The following is a 16,618-nucleotide window of genomic DNA, read 5'->3' as shown; positions in this document are numbered from 1 at the left end:
TTCTTATCCAAGCCTTACATGTCATTGGGAACAAGGACATTTTGCCTCAAACACTACTCCATACTTGATCGTGACCACATCAACCACCTTTCACTGCGAGCAAATTTGCAACAAACCATTCTCTCCTCACTCCAATCAATTTAAGACCAGTTCTGAATGACTGAAGCATACAAGTAGGCCCTACTTCAAAAATGTCTCCCTTCTCAGCTGTTCCTGTATAATCATTCTTCATCCTACATGGACTGAAATTTAAGCAATAATAATACACTTGCTCAGCTATTCCTCCCTTAGAAGCCCCACCCCCCCCCCCCCCTTTGAATTTAATCGATCATAATTATGTGAAAGCAAGCAATTGTCTAGATTTTGTGACTTCCCATGATGTGATAAAACACCACTCTCACTGATGGTCCTTCACATCTGAAACTTGGCTCCTCCTTTCATACTGCATTTTAAAACCTTCAACTTGTACATCAAAAGTTACTTTCAAGTGCAGAGACACACACAATTGTCGTCCGCTTGGCTTGCAATATGCATTTGCCGGGAAGCACTTACGAAACACTAAAGACAGAATAGAGTACTGCCTCATTTTATGAGAGTATGACCCATGGACAGAATCCCTCATTGGACATATGCCACCTTCCTCTGCTGGCACCTAACCAAAGACAAAATAATACTGGCTGACACTGATACATTTATGACCAGGCATGATATTTTCCTTACCTGTGTAATTATCAGCAAATGTTTCTTGAAGAACATGCTGTTGCAACATCAAACTAACAAATAAAAGGAGAGAAGAAAGTAAGCTTAGGTCCTACAGCTCAACAACATACATCTACTCTTAGAAATTTGGGTAAGAAATAAAAAGAAATGGGCTGTTTTGATATCCCGAAAAGAAAATGTTTCACATAAATCAAGGTTTTACATGTATTCCCTGTGTGTAGAGTTTTAGAGCTCAGTGCACAACTAGGTGCAATTATTATTCTTTGGTAGACAAGAGCTCTAGTGCAATACCTACAATAAGATTGAGAACTCCTAATTCTGCATTCATTTCATATTGCCCTTATTACTGCAGTACTTTTTTCCATAATACTTAGACAGAAACATGCAACATCATTTACTTATCTCCACACTACATCATTTCAGCACCTCATCTCATGAGCAAATGGTCCCTCCTGGTTTTCAACAACTTGACATAAAAACTCCCAAACACCCTGCATCATCTCACGAGATCAGGGGCAGATCCAGGAATTCCGTAAAAAGGGGGGGGGGGGGGGCCTTTACAAAATTAAAGGGAACACGTGTCCCCCTATTTTTCTTTTTATTTCCTTTGTTTTGACAAAAATTAAAGGGAAGCGTGCACCCGGTGCGCCCCCCCCCCCCCCCAATCCGCCACTGGTGATCAATTACCAGCCACAAGATGCTACAGGCCATAACTTAACTATTCAGACACGTCTTACAGTGTATTTTTTTACTTTGCAACACCCCTTAAAGGACAAGTTCACCTTCATAAACATAAGGATTGAGAAAATGCAAAAATATTAGTAGAACACATCAGTGAAAGTTTGAGGAAAATTGGACAATCGATGCAAAAGTTATGAATTTTTTAAATTTTTGTGTTGGAACCGCTGGATGAGGAGACTGCTACAGCTTGTGAGTCATATGCGTACAACAGTATAAAGAAAATATAAAAGAAAATTCAACATATTTTCACTTTTTTCGCATAATAAAAGAGCAATTGACTTGCCTCTTTCTAAAGGCAGGGGGAATAATATTACCTCTAACATTTATCAGTAACGAGTCAGGGGAATGTGTACTTTTTTCAAAAGATGGAATTTTGTGAAATTCTCTTCATATTTTCCTTATATTGTTGTACGCATGTGACATCTAAGTTATTCATACACTGCAGTAGTCTTCTCATCCAGCGGGTACTGCACAAAAACTTCAAAAATTCATAACTTTTGAACGGATTGTCTGATTTTCCTCAAACTTTCAGTGATGTGTTCTACTAATATTGCTACATTCTCTCAATCCTTATGTTTATGAAGGTGAACTTGTCCTTTAACTCTTGGTGAGTCATGGTGTAAACCCCCTGTGTGCCACGTTATTCTCAGACAGTAAGGTAGTCATGCTTTGGGGAAACATTCTGCTTTTCAAATCTATGTGAGTTCAATAGATTTCTTTACCCTGGTCATGTAATAACCAAAGTTATAGAGAAAATGCCAGGTTTTCCTTTGATGTAAATTGTATGACAGAGCTAAGATCATTTTTCATTTAAATGACCAGTAGCTACATTACTACTGTAGAGTACATGTACATGACATTTGCACACAAAACAGTGCCTGAAACTTAGAATTTACTTGCAAATCCAGTTGGGAACACCACTTGATAGCCAATCATCACATAAAATGCCAGCTACATGTGACAGAAATGGAATCGCAAGACTCACTTTCATTGTACTGTGGCATTTGGCTGTTTATCGATCGGTTTGGGCGGCTTTGTGCGTTTGAGCAGAGTATGTGAAGTTGGCGTGCCGTCGACTGAGTGGGACGTGCGAACGTGGAACACACAGAGTTAATGCAGCTCAACCCCCTACTGCCACATGAGCAGGCCTGCCGGTGACAAGGCAGTCGTACAAGACCGCTGTGAGGGCAAACTGTCTCATTATAATATGCTTACTTTTACCTTTTACACAACACTGTTGCAGCATGTTCTATAGAATGTCAGGCATGCCCCTGCAGGCTATCTAATAACTCAGAGAATCACACAGACAATGCCTTGGCACATTTTTGCTAGGTCGGTGGGTCAGGTATAAATATGTACCACTCTAAAGTACAAATATATCATTCTACAATTTGATTTTAAAAATGCTTTGAATATCAGTCCAAAAAATTAGACATACAAAATGCTTTTAAGTTTCTCTTTTTTCTTTTAGAAAATAGGAGTTTAACTGCAATAGCATTGAAAAAGGTCAAAAAGTTTCCTCCTTCGAAACATTTTGTTCAGGAAATCATTCCATTGCCAAATAGTCCTGCTTTAAAACTGCACAAAATTCCTGCCACACCTTAAACATGAACTTTTACAAACAGGAAACTATAAAAAGTTCAGTTGCCAAAGGGGCTCTATTTACAATTTCCATGAAAGTAATTTCCCTCATGACACTTCCTCTACTGGACAAACTAAAATATAAACAAATGGAAGCAAAAACCAGTTTTAGATAAACAGTACTATTTGAGTATCATTTCCTTCCGAGGACAGTTCGTGAAATATCACAGGAAGCATCCCTAATTCAAATAAATATTCATGGTTTGAAAATACAAACCAGCTATCTTTTTTTTTTTTGGTTATACTTTTACCTCTCAATAACCTTAAAAGAACACAAACAGTTTATTTCAGTACGTGCAATTTTGGGAGAAACTCTGTACATGTAAATTATACCGAACAATAAGTTTGTGGCTTCAATTCTTAGGCACTCATTTGAAATCTGAAACTTTACACAAGGCTTAACATTGCCATCCTAAGAGGATTTTGCAATTTATTCCTATTTCTTGTGAAAACATCAACTGTTGGCATTAATATGTAAATGAGAGAGATTTTTCCCCTTTTTTTTTCAAGGAGAGTCACATCATTCACTACATGATGCTTGCCCTTACTTTTTGTGACTGTTTTTGAGGGAGGTCACTTCTAACTAATGTCACTGGCCTTCAGTTTTTCTTACCAGTTACAACAGATTTTCACGACTTACAAAAAGAAAGAAGATCTCCACGTTGGCTGATCTACAAGTAAAGCCCATGGTGTCAAATGGGGAACAATGTCCTACCTTTACTGGAAAGGATCAAATTTTTTGGTTATTGTAGTTCCTTTTTCAAAGTTTTCCTCGAGGAAACCACAGCAAAAACAGTTTGCACAGCCCTGCCTTTTAATAGAGGAAGTGGATGGTTTACATGGCACGGTTACACACCTCTGTGCTGTTGAATCGACTTATACATTCTTAGACTAACTTATCAAGCTGCGCACAGCATGATGTAAGACTTGTACAACAGCCTGCCACTATCACTGCTCACTCATCATAATCTTGTTGTGTTCAATAATGGCATGTAACTTTCATGTATTCTTAATCCGTTCCATTCTGAATTCTGAAATAATGATAGACTTAATACATAGGCCACCAGGTTCCTGTATGGAATGGGTTAATCCAGCAAGATTGCCAGTGTCTAATAACTTACATAGATAACATCTTTCATCACCAATAGCCCATAATTTTCAGGATTTGAACTAATTATCATAAAATCTGAGTCTTTCCTATGCAGAAGGATCCAGAGCCATTAATGAGATGCTAAAATTCCCTTACTAAAAGTAAAACAACCAACAGGTCCCTCTAAGCAGGGGATCAAATATGAAATCAATGTTTTAAACTCTACTAAACGCAAATACATCTTTTTTTTTCTTTTTTTTTTAAATACTGTCTTGCTAAGTTCTGTTTTGTACCCATTTGGGAGTGATAAGAGTTGCACCTCACAATACTGTTTAAATATACCAAGGCCCTAAGCACAAAATGCCTGCAATGGAGACATACTTACTACATTAAGGACCACTTGTGAAATCACATAACGGTATTCTTTGGCAAAATATGAGATTAGCTCTCACACTACTGAGAGTTGCAATATCGTACACTAACTACTCACACTAAAACCATATTACTGTGGGTTTGTAGTCACAATGTAATTATGATAATCATTCAATCAATGACAAAGACAATGATAAAAACGAGAGTCAGCAATTTCTGAAGTTAAGTGAGTGATCTCACCTGCATGTGCAAAAAGTGACCCAAAAAAAAAAAAGGAACATAACAATATTTCTATTCTCACATTAGTTCAGCAATATACTTCTCATACAAACAAATAAAAGACATACAGAATTCACATGCCTGCACAAATTAATGTGAACCTTCTGTTTCCACTGCAAATACAATTCTCATACTTCTCATCCACATAATAATATACTTCTGCATGTTGGGGGGCTTCTTCTATTTATACGTAGCAAAACAAGAAGGTTGGGAAAAGCATAATTAAAGCAAGACTGCTCCAGAATTTGCTTGCAAAGTAAGACATGAACCCATAGGATCCTAGAAATCACATACATGTCTATAGTTTGGAGCTGTAATTCAATATAATAATAATAATGATAATAATAATAATGGAAATATGATTACTTTGTTTGTGTTTCTTTGGGATAGAGTGTAATTATTACCTTTCAATCCAGTCTTTGGTCATTCATTAAAAACTGTTTGTTTTGGTTGCAAAATTTTATACAAGTGGAGAAATAAAACACACTGAAACTAAAAAATGGCTATTAAAATCCATGTTTAATTCTCAAATCGGCAACATATTTTGGTAGATTGAGGCTCTTTTTCTACCCATGAAGCACATTTTTGCAAATGTCTTTCTCTGATTGTGAGCACATTTAATGACTTCAACCAGCTCCATCTTATATGAAGTGAAATACAGGGTTGCCAATTTGATGATCACAAGGTGATAATTTTTTGGCAGCAAAGTTTCTCCAAGAATTAAATGAGTTTAGCCTGTTCCACATTCATATTGCAAAGTTGATTACCCTTAAAACTCAGTTCAAGTATGACATGTGGTATATCATATATACCCTACATCTTGCACATAGTTTCATATCATTATTCTTAACCACTGGTGGTGGCATATTTATACCGGAATACATAAAACAGAATGTAGAATACAAGCTACCTTCCCTAACAAGGTGTATTCCCTAAATATGTCTGACATAAGATTTTTGTTTTATTTTTTTTCAAAGCTTGTACCATTCTGTGTACTTTACAGAACACAAGATCATGAAATAAATGAAAATATGAGGAAAACATGATTATAAGAACAGGCACAATATATCATTTGAGACTGACGAAAAAACCAAGACAACAGGGTGCTGGAAAATATCTAACATCTATTTAAAATCTGTGCTAATCTTCTATACTGTTTTTAATACCTGTTGAATTAGAAGTTCAAGTATAAGAGCAAATGTTTCTTTGAATTTCAGCACAGCTACTTGGTAGCATTATTCAAAGATTTACAGACAAAAACAAGAAACAGAAGAATAGAAAAATAACACTCCTGTCACTAATGTGAACCTTATTTCACTCAAGAGTGACACTTGATTTCAGTTTGTGTTCATCTATTTCCTGCTCCTCCACTAGTCTCCTATCAAGGCTGGTTAATACAAATAAATATCAAATAAACTCTTGGTCAAACTGACTGTGGAGAAGATTTATTGCTCTAAAATATTTCATAGCATGTATATAGATTAAGTATGTTTTACTTTTCAATATATTACAAGTCCCTAAGATGAAAATGATAAATTCAAATTATGTTTTAAGATATTTGGCTCACACAAGTGTCATCCTAGAGCTACATTTCAGAATGCAGAGAGAAAAAGATAACTGTAACAGCATGACGAAACAAGGTTTTAATCATAAGGTGTTCTTAATGACATGCAATATTAAAGCTTAATATCAGTCTTTTAAAAAAAAAGGAACAAAAGGCACACCTTTTAAAGGTGATCTAGACACAGACACAACATACTTATCAACCCCATGCTCTCTAATCTGCATACAGAAAGGACTTGCTGCCTATTTCTCACCATTTCTAAAAAGTGAGAGTCAAATATAGATACAAATTCACACTCACTTCCTTGTGGAATTATGCCTCCAGCAGCTTTGATAAAGCTTAACTATATTAGTGAGACAAACAAATTCATGATAACTTTTTAGTATTTGCCGAGTCTTCAACCTCAACCATCCCACTTTTGCACCACCACCCTTGGCTATTAAGCACCTTCAGAATTGATTGCATCTGCACAACTCTTAAAAAAAAAATACTGGCGCCCTCATTGATGGAAGAGAAAATTAGTGAAACGCGGTCAACTGAGAGTGGTGTGAGTGTGCACTAAGCCTTGAGACAAGACTAAGGGGGAAGGTCAGTCTCACATTGAGGTGTCCTTGACATGTCCTTGAGCTGTCTTGGGTGCTTTTGTATAGTAAGTGTTGCAAAGGGTGATGATGATGGTGATGATGGCGACGATGATGATAGTGAGTTGTCTCGGTCAGGCGATTCTTTCACTCCGTCCTCTTCACCGTTGGCACGACGATGAACAACTTCTGGAGCCAAAGGGTCACGGGATCTGAGCAAACAATGAGAAGGATGCCAAGGTAACCAATTAAAGGTTCTTCATAGCAACCAAATCATCTTTCCCCCAGTTTCCCCCCTTTGATCCTCTCTCATCACAAACACTGCTAATATAAAGTCTTCATTATTTTGGTTGCCAAAGCACACACTCGCTCTGGCAAACATGCTGTGTAAATATTTATCTTTGATCTAACACAAGCATCCACATCTAATGTGTTTACCGAATCATTGCTTCATCAAAATGTTGGTTTCCCCTTGGCAATTCTGTGTTGCATTAAACAAGCAATTAAATTCAAAGTAATCAGAAACAAGAAAAAAAAAACCCACAATGTTAGCAGTTTTGATGGAAGCCTAGAAATAGATACACAATGGCTGTACCCCCATAGTTTGATCATTTAATAATTCAGTCCTTAAACATGCATTCTGTCATCCATTCAAAAAGAAAATCAACAGCAAATTGATATGACCAATGACAACCTTCCATGTGACACAATCTATAGGCTGTTTTATGTGTGTTCTCTATGACAACATTCTGTAACTTATCTTTTACTATCCATTGTGATTCAATTCATGACTTGTATTTAATTTCTGTAAAATACCTATGTTTCTGTTGAAAATGGGAAAAAAAATTAATTAACTAATTAATTAATGAAAACGAATGTGCAATTCAGCCTTTTACAGCCTTAGCACACTGTGGTTAATGCAAACAGAATAATCACTCCAGTTCCTGGGAAAGATCACTCACTAACAGAAGTGCAGTGGTTTGGTGCAAACTAACTACTATCAAGCCACATCCTGTTCCGGTGGTCAAACAGCAAAGAGAAATGGAGAAAACACGCATAAACACACCCCAAACTGAGACCAGTGCCTTGACAAAACTGCACTGAACTTCTTCTTCCCTAAATACCCTCCCCTCCCCTCACATCCTCACAACTCTTGTATTCATCAGCACAAAGTGTATCCACTTCCCTTTGATACAGATATGCACAAATTAACAGTAATGTCATCTTTGTTAGGGGTAGGTCATAGAAACATAATTGAGGAATTATTGGAGAGTTAAGCATTTGGATTAAAAAAAAAAGACATTAAGAGATTTGTGAGGTGATAACATCATTGCCTTGGCAAATTTGCATGTGCGATTTTAATTGACAAAACAAATTTCAAATTTCCTTCATGTTTTATATTTGGCCCAAAATTGTTAACAAACTTGAACTGTAACATTTGTTTCATTTCTTCTCCTCTTTAAAATGGCACAATGTACCTGGTCTATAATGTTTGCCAACCATTGCTAATCACCTGGGGGAGGACCACAAGGTGTGGGCATCCTTTGCCCATTTACCAATGTGGGAGGACCTCTTCACCAGGGTAGCACCCTTCTCTTTGCTAAGAAGTGAAGTTGGATCTTCTACGTGTGCAAGTCGTGACTCTTTCACACACGGGACTTCCTTTTCATGTCCCATCCAAGGGACAGTTTTTGTGCCTCTTACTAGAAGGGATGGTATGATTGTGCACAACAATGCTCAAGTAGACTCGGTGGAACTTGAAGCCAAATCTAATTGATTGCAAGGCAGATGCGCTACTGACTGAGCCACTTCACCATTCATTTGTTTCCCTTATCTGTAAATCTGAACACTTGCAGACTTTCCACATAAGCATTCATTCGACGAATGAATACAATGTACATCTCATTCTTGCTTTAATACATTATACAATCCTCTTAACCAAAAGAGACCCATTTGTGGTTTCGCTAATCCAACACAAAAACTACATCAAACTACAGATGTTATCACACATGAAACTAATTCTCCAGAAGTGGCGTGCTCTGGGGTTTTCCCTGGTCAGGTTTGAACCACACTCAAAAGTTTGCTTCCCTGTTGGATGATATATACTAAGAATGGCAGCTGTCCAGCAAAACTAAACCACAAACAAGGGCATTAAATGCACTTTGCTTGGCTTGCAATGAACAACTACGAACAAAGTTGGCCTTGTACCGAAGAAAACGATCGAGATTTAAAGCCCTCTGCGTACTCTCAATCAATTCCTCTGAACCCACTCAAATGTCATCATCTTATACTTGTGTAAGGTGTAAGCTTGACCATACGGGTACATATTACGCTATACACAAAAATTCACACATCACTTCATGCCTATTGGATGGGCCATCTTAAGAATCATTTGAACGTAAAATAAAACACATCTCTTGGCAAACTGCTTGCACTATTCTTACAGACTTTACAAAAAGTGATAACAACAATGTAGAATAGCAATTGTATCTTTCCACTGACTGATGATGAAGTTATTATGTCATTAACAAAACAATATCTGCAATGTACTTCTACATTGTTTGTTGTTTCGGTCCCCTTCCCCCCCCCCCAAAAAAAAAAAAAAGGTGCAGTCAGCTAACACTCATTTGCAAAGTGAACTTGGAGCTTCTTTGATAGAAGTGAAATTGACAAGGGCAGCACAGAACTTTGACATCGTTTGTCATAACAAAGTTTTTTTTTTTCTCGATACATACAATAGACTTGAAAGGTCAGCTGCATTGATAATCATCCATTAAACCCCTGGATGTGCCATGCCAAACGACATCATAGACACCAAAAGTGAGTTCTGGTGGTTCCAAGTGGAAAACGCTTGCTGGGCCTGGCATCTTGTCAAGCCACAGACAGAGTAGGTTTTACTGGTTTGTCTTTGAGAGGTTTGATTGCAACTTTGTTCCGCTGGCTGTGACAATCTTGGCAAAACATTAACCGGATTTCTGATAGGGGCTGCTATTATCGTCACCATCATTATTACCACTTATGTGGTGTCCATTAGAAATAACAAGTACTGTTTCCCTTCCATGAGAAGCTGCCAAAAATGCCCCAGTTATCTCAAAGTAATGCCCCTGGAACAATTGTGTGGAGATTGAGTGATAAGAATATGACATTAACAAGCTAAAATCCAATGATGCTAAAAACAAGGATGTTAATGAGTCTTACAGAAAAAAAAAAGCGGGATATCTTTTCGAAATATCAGAGAGTCTTGACAGAAAGTGTGCATGATATTGGCATGGAAATTATATCTAAGATTAGTATCATCATGAATTGAATGCATTTTATGTAACATTGGTTTAACAAGGTTTTTCATTCTTAGAAGAGATCTGGGAGAAACCTGTGGTGTTTTAGGTATGACAGGTAAAAAGGTTTAATTCTATTATCTCACCACCCCCATAACAAAACAATATTCACTAATCAGATATCATATTATAAAACACTAAACATCTTAAAATATAATAAAACAATGCCTTCGGCAACACTTCGTGGCGGAGGCATAAATATGACAGATACAGAAAAACCTTTTATTGGCAGGAAAATGTTATCTCAAAAAAAAAAAGGAAAAAAGCTTAAACCACCCTTTACATTTTCTTACCTAATAAAATATGATTGGCATTGAAAGTGTCATAACCTTTTCAACATCACTTTTCCTAGCTCACCACTAATTTTCATCTTCCACTTTCATTCACACTGACATTTCATTTATTCACATTAATGACATTCTTCCATCAAGTTGTTTTTATCACAACTGATGGTCAAAGTGCCCTACATTGACGTAAATAAGCACTGAATTGATCAATGTTTTATTAGTAGCCATGACCAAAGAAATCATGGGTTTAAAAAAGTCATGGTTCGAGTGTGTATGCCCATGATTTCTGTTGTTATGGCTACCACTAAAAAAAGTGATCAATTCAGTGCTTACGTACTATGCCAATGTAGGGTAATTTGTCAATCAGTTGCGCCATTTCATTTGCCCTCTGCTCGACAGAGGGCGGTGTGAGGGTGAGAACTTACTCATGAATTTCGGCGAGTATCTGTACTTGATGAACGGGAAGTAGAAAACGAGCCCCGCCAGGATGAAGAGGAAGGCGTAGAGGAACTCGATTAACGGCTCGTTGATGATCGGCGCCACCACGAGGTAGACCGACGCAAACACAAATATGATCGGGCATATAATGGGTACCTGCATTGAATGACATAAAGGGTAAGGAAGTGCTGATAAGTCCTCATTTCTCTTTGACCACTGGAGCAAATCGAATGGGGTTTTCTGTAAGATGTGGGCAATGAGTTATGGTTTCATACCCTGAATTTGTATTAAGATTGATTCACTATTTTCAAAGATATCATTGCAGAGCTCCCGTTGTATTTCTTCTCTTTTTTTTTTTGGGGGGGGGGACATACGGTAATGTTAGCTTCTGTGACTTTCTCTTTTTTTTTTAAATCTTTGCTTATATAACTACTCATAATGATGAGTGTTTAGATTTCTTTGAAAAGTTTCCCATTTAAATTTAAGGACTTATTTTACAGAGATAGCTCTCCCTGATCACTAAAAAGAAATAATTTAGCTTAGAGAAGTTTAACTTTGCATATCAGTCAAACTATCAACACACAGTCAGTCAACAACTACTACCAAACAGGGATGAAGCTACAGGTATATTATTGATGTTGTTGAATGTTGATGCTGCAGGTTAGCAAGGAGATGTCACAAAATAGGTCCCACAGACTCCTGACTTTTCATACCTTGAAAGGTCGCTTTAAGTCGGGATACTTATATCTCCAGTACAACAGACCAGCGACGGTGGAGCAGTAGAAGAACCACGTGGCAAAGCTGAAGTAGTTAATCAGCGTATCGAAATCGCCTGGAATCAACATCAAAACTGCTATCGTGCTCTGTGATGGGTCAGTTCAAGAAATACAAACACAGAATTCATACAAAACGAGTAGGTTTGACTATTGCTTTACTTTATAGCTTTATTTATATTCCTTTCTGTTGTAATAAAGCCTTTCTTGGTAAATTAGAGTGTTACACATGCTATCAAGTATTGTATACACCATATATTTCATAGTGAGTATATTTTTTTTGGTGAATTGGGACTTCCAACTATTTCGCGAGTGGTTAAATTTACAATCTTGGAGTACAGTACTGAATGCATGTTGGGTTTAGAGTCAATATTTTTGTGTCTTTAAGCTCATGAAGAGCACCTAAATCCGTGAAATATATGGTGTGTATTGTATGCAAGTTGTAATAGAAGCCACAATGAAAACAAAGTTAACCCTTTGCATGCTTAGAGTCCCGATTGGCACTGAAGCCCCCATAGTGTTGGTACACACTGTCCAAATTACTCAGCACAGAAAGGGTTGAAGAGGCTATCAACCTTTGTGGATCAAAAAAATATATAATTCACAGTAAAAACAAATAAACAAACATATCTAACAGTCAAAAATGCATTTTTGGTTCAAAATGGGAAAATTACACAAAGCAAGCATGATACATCAAATTTAAGACAAAAACATATTCATCTCAAAGATATATTTTCTTATATCTTATACTGAAAATAAAACAGACTATCTAAAAACAAACTACAACAGAATACAACAGACTAAAACAGACTACAACAGACTACTCGTACTTAACTGTTCATTGAGACTACTCGAGAATTAAAATGACAGCTCCCTAACTGCAATGCAATTATTGCAGTCATTTTGTTGCCTTGCTTAATCATCCATTTACCCACAAATTGATTACTAATATCATGGGACTAATATGAATAAATCAAAGATTATCAACAATGCACTTCTAAGATAGTGATGTTTCTGTCTGTTACACACATCAGTCAGTAATTACAGGAGACCTACAGGTGATTTTGAGTCTTATGCATCTGTACATCTATAAATTGGTAATACTAGGTACAGACTGTAAGAATCTATGATTGGGATGAGGAATAAGAATGTTTTCAAAATTCATAGGAACACACATTGAATGAGGATGATGACATAGCAGCTTCACACAAGATTGAATGATGGGTGCTCAAGGAAGCAGAACAAAAGAAAAAAGCATGCACAAGTTCCAGACAGGTGAACTTGTTCAAGCAAGTTGAATTGTAACAAAATGACACTGCTATGAATTACAGGAGTATGTGTGCATCCTATGTCATCATCCTTGTTCAATGCATGTTTTCAGTTTTTAGTTTATTAATGGTTTATAAGCCTAAGGACCATAATAAATTTCACAAATCTACACATGGCACTAACTACTATCAATTTATGTAGTAATGTAAATGTAGTACTGTACATGATGTGAAATTATATAAATTGATATCACAGAAGATGTTCATCCTTGTGGTATTAAAGTGGTAGAGGAAATTTATATTCATTATATAAATTGTCTGGAATGCCCCTTTAACAACACTTTATGCTATAGATACACTCTAGGTAGATATATTGTATATCCAACCAAATCAAGGTTGACTGTTCGTTTGCATCAAAGGCATAATTTACCATTTGCAGATGAAACAAAAACCCAGAATCAGTGCTTTAAAATCATTCTTACATGTGAGTTAGGGATAGAAACAACCAATGTAAAAATCTGAACCAGTATAATTTATGTTAATTATTGGTAAATATACAAAATGTGAACAATAGTTAAAATCAATATGTTTCCAGACTAAACTGTCTACAGTTATGGTTTAATGAGAAAAATAGTGATATCTCCTTATATTTTAGGCTTTATTGCAGAAAAAAAAATTTATAAAAAAATATATATATTATAGGATGTTTTGTGATACAAGTGACCTACATTTTTTAAATGCATCAAAAGTGATATCTTGAACATATTTGAATCTCCCCTCCCAAAAGTAAACAGGACCTTTAAGAACATTCAGCGTACACTAGTCATTGCAGGAGATACCATCCATGAGATAGCTACACCACTATAGGTAGATATCATATTGAAAATCTAACCAAATCAAGGTTGACTGTTCGCTTGTATTAACTAAATGTATTCAAGGTAATGAATCACCCTCCCACCACAAAGTGTCTCTTTTCAACACATAATTCCACTTTGCATCATATGCTGGTACATTGTATCTCTATCTTGTAACTGAAGACCAATACATTGCAGTAACCACACACTGACACGTTTCCTCACTTCTTCATCTTTCATGGTTTGATTATTCATGTATGTATACCAGCATAATATGGCCGAATGAAAAGCCGCCTGACTGCACCTCCCCCACAAAACTAAAAATGAAGGAGGCTGATTTTATAGGCCTTTGAAACAGATACTCGACACCATTTTCTGAGAAGACGATAGTTTCTATGTTCCCATTTATTACTCCATGATAGCGAGCACAAGTGTCAAGACAACCACAAGACATCCTATCTACAAACTAATGCAGTTTTGAATTGCTACATTAGTTTGGCCCTTGGACATATATCTATACAACATGTTATTAAAGTGCCATGTTGGAGCAGACTGTTAGCACTTTCACTTCTGATTCTCCCACTCATGATCCTCTGCTACACAGTCAGTCCGCAGCGCGTGCGATAATGAGGCACGAACGACAATTTTATTCAGAATCACGTTTGCGCAGTTTGTGCCCTTGAGACTGACGAGATTTCGCGATACTTTGCGAGAGTTTTTGCAGAGGTCGCAATAACAGCTTTCATAGCTTTCGCAGTGCATTGTTTGACCCAGGATGGTTGGGTTGGTTATAGAGCTGATTATGCTCATTAATTTGATACCTAATTTCCCTATTTTTTATCTCAATATAGTAGTCCATTTTAGCATCAACGTAAACGATTATTTTGCCAGTGTTCAAGAAGCTTTTAGATCATAGTTTGATGTTTTGCTAGTTCCTGACTGGTATTGAAAATAGATCTCCGTAATTTCTTCGATTTCACAATCGTGAAACTTGAGCGAATATGATCAATCAAATTACGAAGAGGGGCACCATTTTTAAGGTTGTGAATTTTCCTGTTGAAAACAAGGCAAATTATGTTTTCTTATCAGAAGTGGGGTAGTGAATGAACACGCGTGGAGTGTGTTGTTGATACCCAGACAATGGTCGTGGACTATGACCAGGATTGGAATGCTTCATGAGGAATTCCACTATCGCAGCTAGTCTTTGTTCATTCTGAAATGTGGTGTGTGCAAGCACATGGAAACATGTGCTTACTTCTTTCATGTGCATGTATTTCACCCTGTGTCAAGAATTCAGACTAGCAGTGCTCAGGGCAATCCACATGAATAATTGATAAAGCATTCATGTGCCTTGCAGCAGAGCTCGGGACAGGTGGTAGCCAGGTCCATTGTTCAGGGTCATTGTAAGTGCACACTCACATACACATCATTGGTTTCTGTGTAAAGTTCAAGTTTTGTATAGAGAGTGAAAATTCAATCACAATCTGGAACCTAACATTAAAAAAAAAAAATCATGGATTTCATGAAACTAATATAGGCTTTCATTTTCACAATACCTCCAACTCAATTGTACACTATTCAGCTATTACTCATATCAATGACACTTCTATCTGATACATAGTTTTTGAACTCACAGCATTGAGTCAGCAGCCAATGGATACTGCTCAATGCGACACGCCGCGTCCTGCGACAGATTTCGACCAATCACAGACCCAGAATTCCGGTGCGAACGCGAGGATAATCTTTTTAAACTCGACGCTAGACATGTCTCTGAATTTTGCTAGTTCCTGACCGGTATTGAAATGAAGATGAGAAAACTTGCCCTTATTGTGATACTATATACTTTAGCGGACATAGTCTTCACCATATTTTAGAGGGGCATGAAAGATTTCAGGTTAGTTTTTTGGCGTCAAACGTGAAAGAATATTTTTGAATACAATACCGAATTCGAGAGAGATTTTGATATTCTATATTCTTCTTTTCCGTTTTATTTTGATCATGAGCATATTTGCTAATGTTTTCTCTTTCAGTCGATATTAAAAGTGTCGAAAACTGACGAGAAATACTCGTTCTACACGGATTTATTCATGACCATGTATCTGCTCATTACGTATGCAAGCACCGCTCAGCCGTGCATACGACTTGAATAAATACGTGCGTTTTCGCTCACGCTGCGGACTGACTGTACAGAGAGAATATTATACTAATGATGCACAGGATAGAGTGTGTTAGTGAAGGTGCGGCGCGCTCGAGAGTATTGACAATGGTGCGACATGCACGAGGCGCATCACACTAACGCCACGAAATAATCCTGTGCATCATTTGTTTTATAAAATGGGTCGAAAACTAACAGCATTATTCACGTACCTTTGTGGGTCAATACCAGTCAGCTACATGTAGCACTCGCTCAAAAGTCAAGATGTCCGAAGATGTTCGTCCCAAACATTTACGCACGTCGCACTCGGAAATCCCGCACATAAGTACTGTACGTACGTACGTATAAGAGTATACGTACGCCACGTACTGTTATGCACAAGAAAGGCCGCCGGCTGTTGTGGCAGCCCGCGGCCTGAACTAGAAGTTGTTTACAGGATTGACAGCGCGTATAGTAGCGCGTGACGCACTTGTAACAACTGATTGAGTGCGCACTGCTAGTGTGACACATTGTGACGTAC

At 37.2% G+C, this 16,618-nt stretch overlaps 1 protein-coding gene across 1 annotated transcript in view; it reads right to left on the bottom strand.

The window, feature by feature from the left end:
• Positions 1-3,786: 3,786 nt before the first annotated feature.
• The window catches only part of LOC139741303 (b(0,+)-type amino acid transporter 1-like), a 39,258-nt gene continuing 26,426 nt past the window's right edge, over positions 3,787-16,618 (bottom strand). Inside the window, exons 10-12 of the mRNA XM_071651892.1 lie at positions 11,762-11,911; positions 11,036-11,204; positions 3,787-7,200 (exon numbers count right to left, since the gene is read on the bottom strand). Coding sequence (XP_071507993.1) covers positions 7,136-7,200; positions 11,036-11,204; positions 11,762-11,911 — 384 coding nt within the window. The 3' untranslated portion in view covers positions 3,787-7,135. The remainder of the gene's footprint in view (positions 7,201-11,035; positions 11,205-11,761; positions 11,912-16,618) is intronic.

Source organism: Diadema antillarum, unplaced genomic scaffold, assembly GCF_040938485.1.
Source record: "Diadema antillarum isolate AM-2024a unplaced genomic scaffold, OU_Dant_1.0 seq00000919_RagTag, whole genome shotgun sequence".
Classification (NCBI taxonomy): Eukaryota; Metazoa; Echinodermata; class Echinoidea; order Diadematoida; family Diadematidae; genus Diadema; species Diadema antillarum.
Note: the sequence above shows the minus strand (reverse complement) of the source record. Positions and strands in the feature narration are given on the sequence as shown.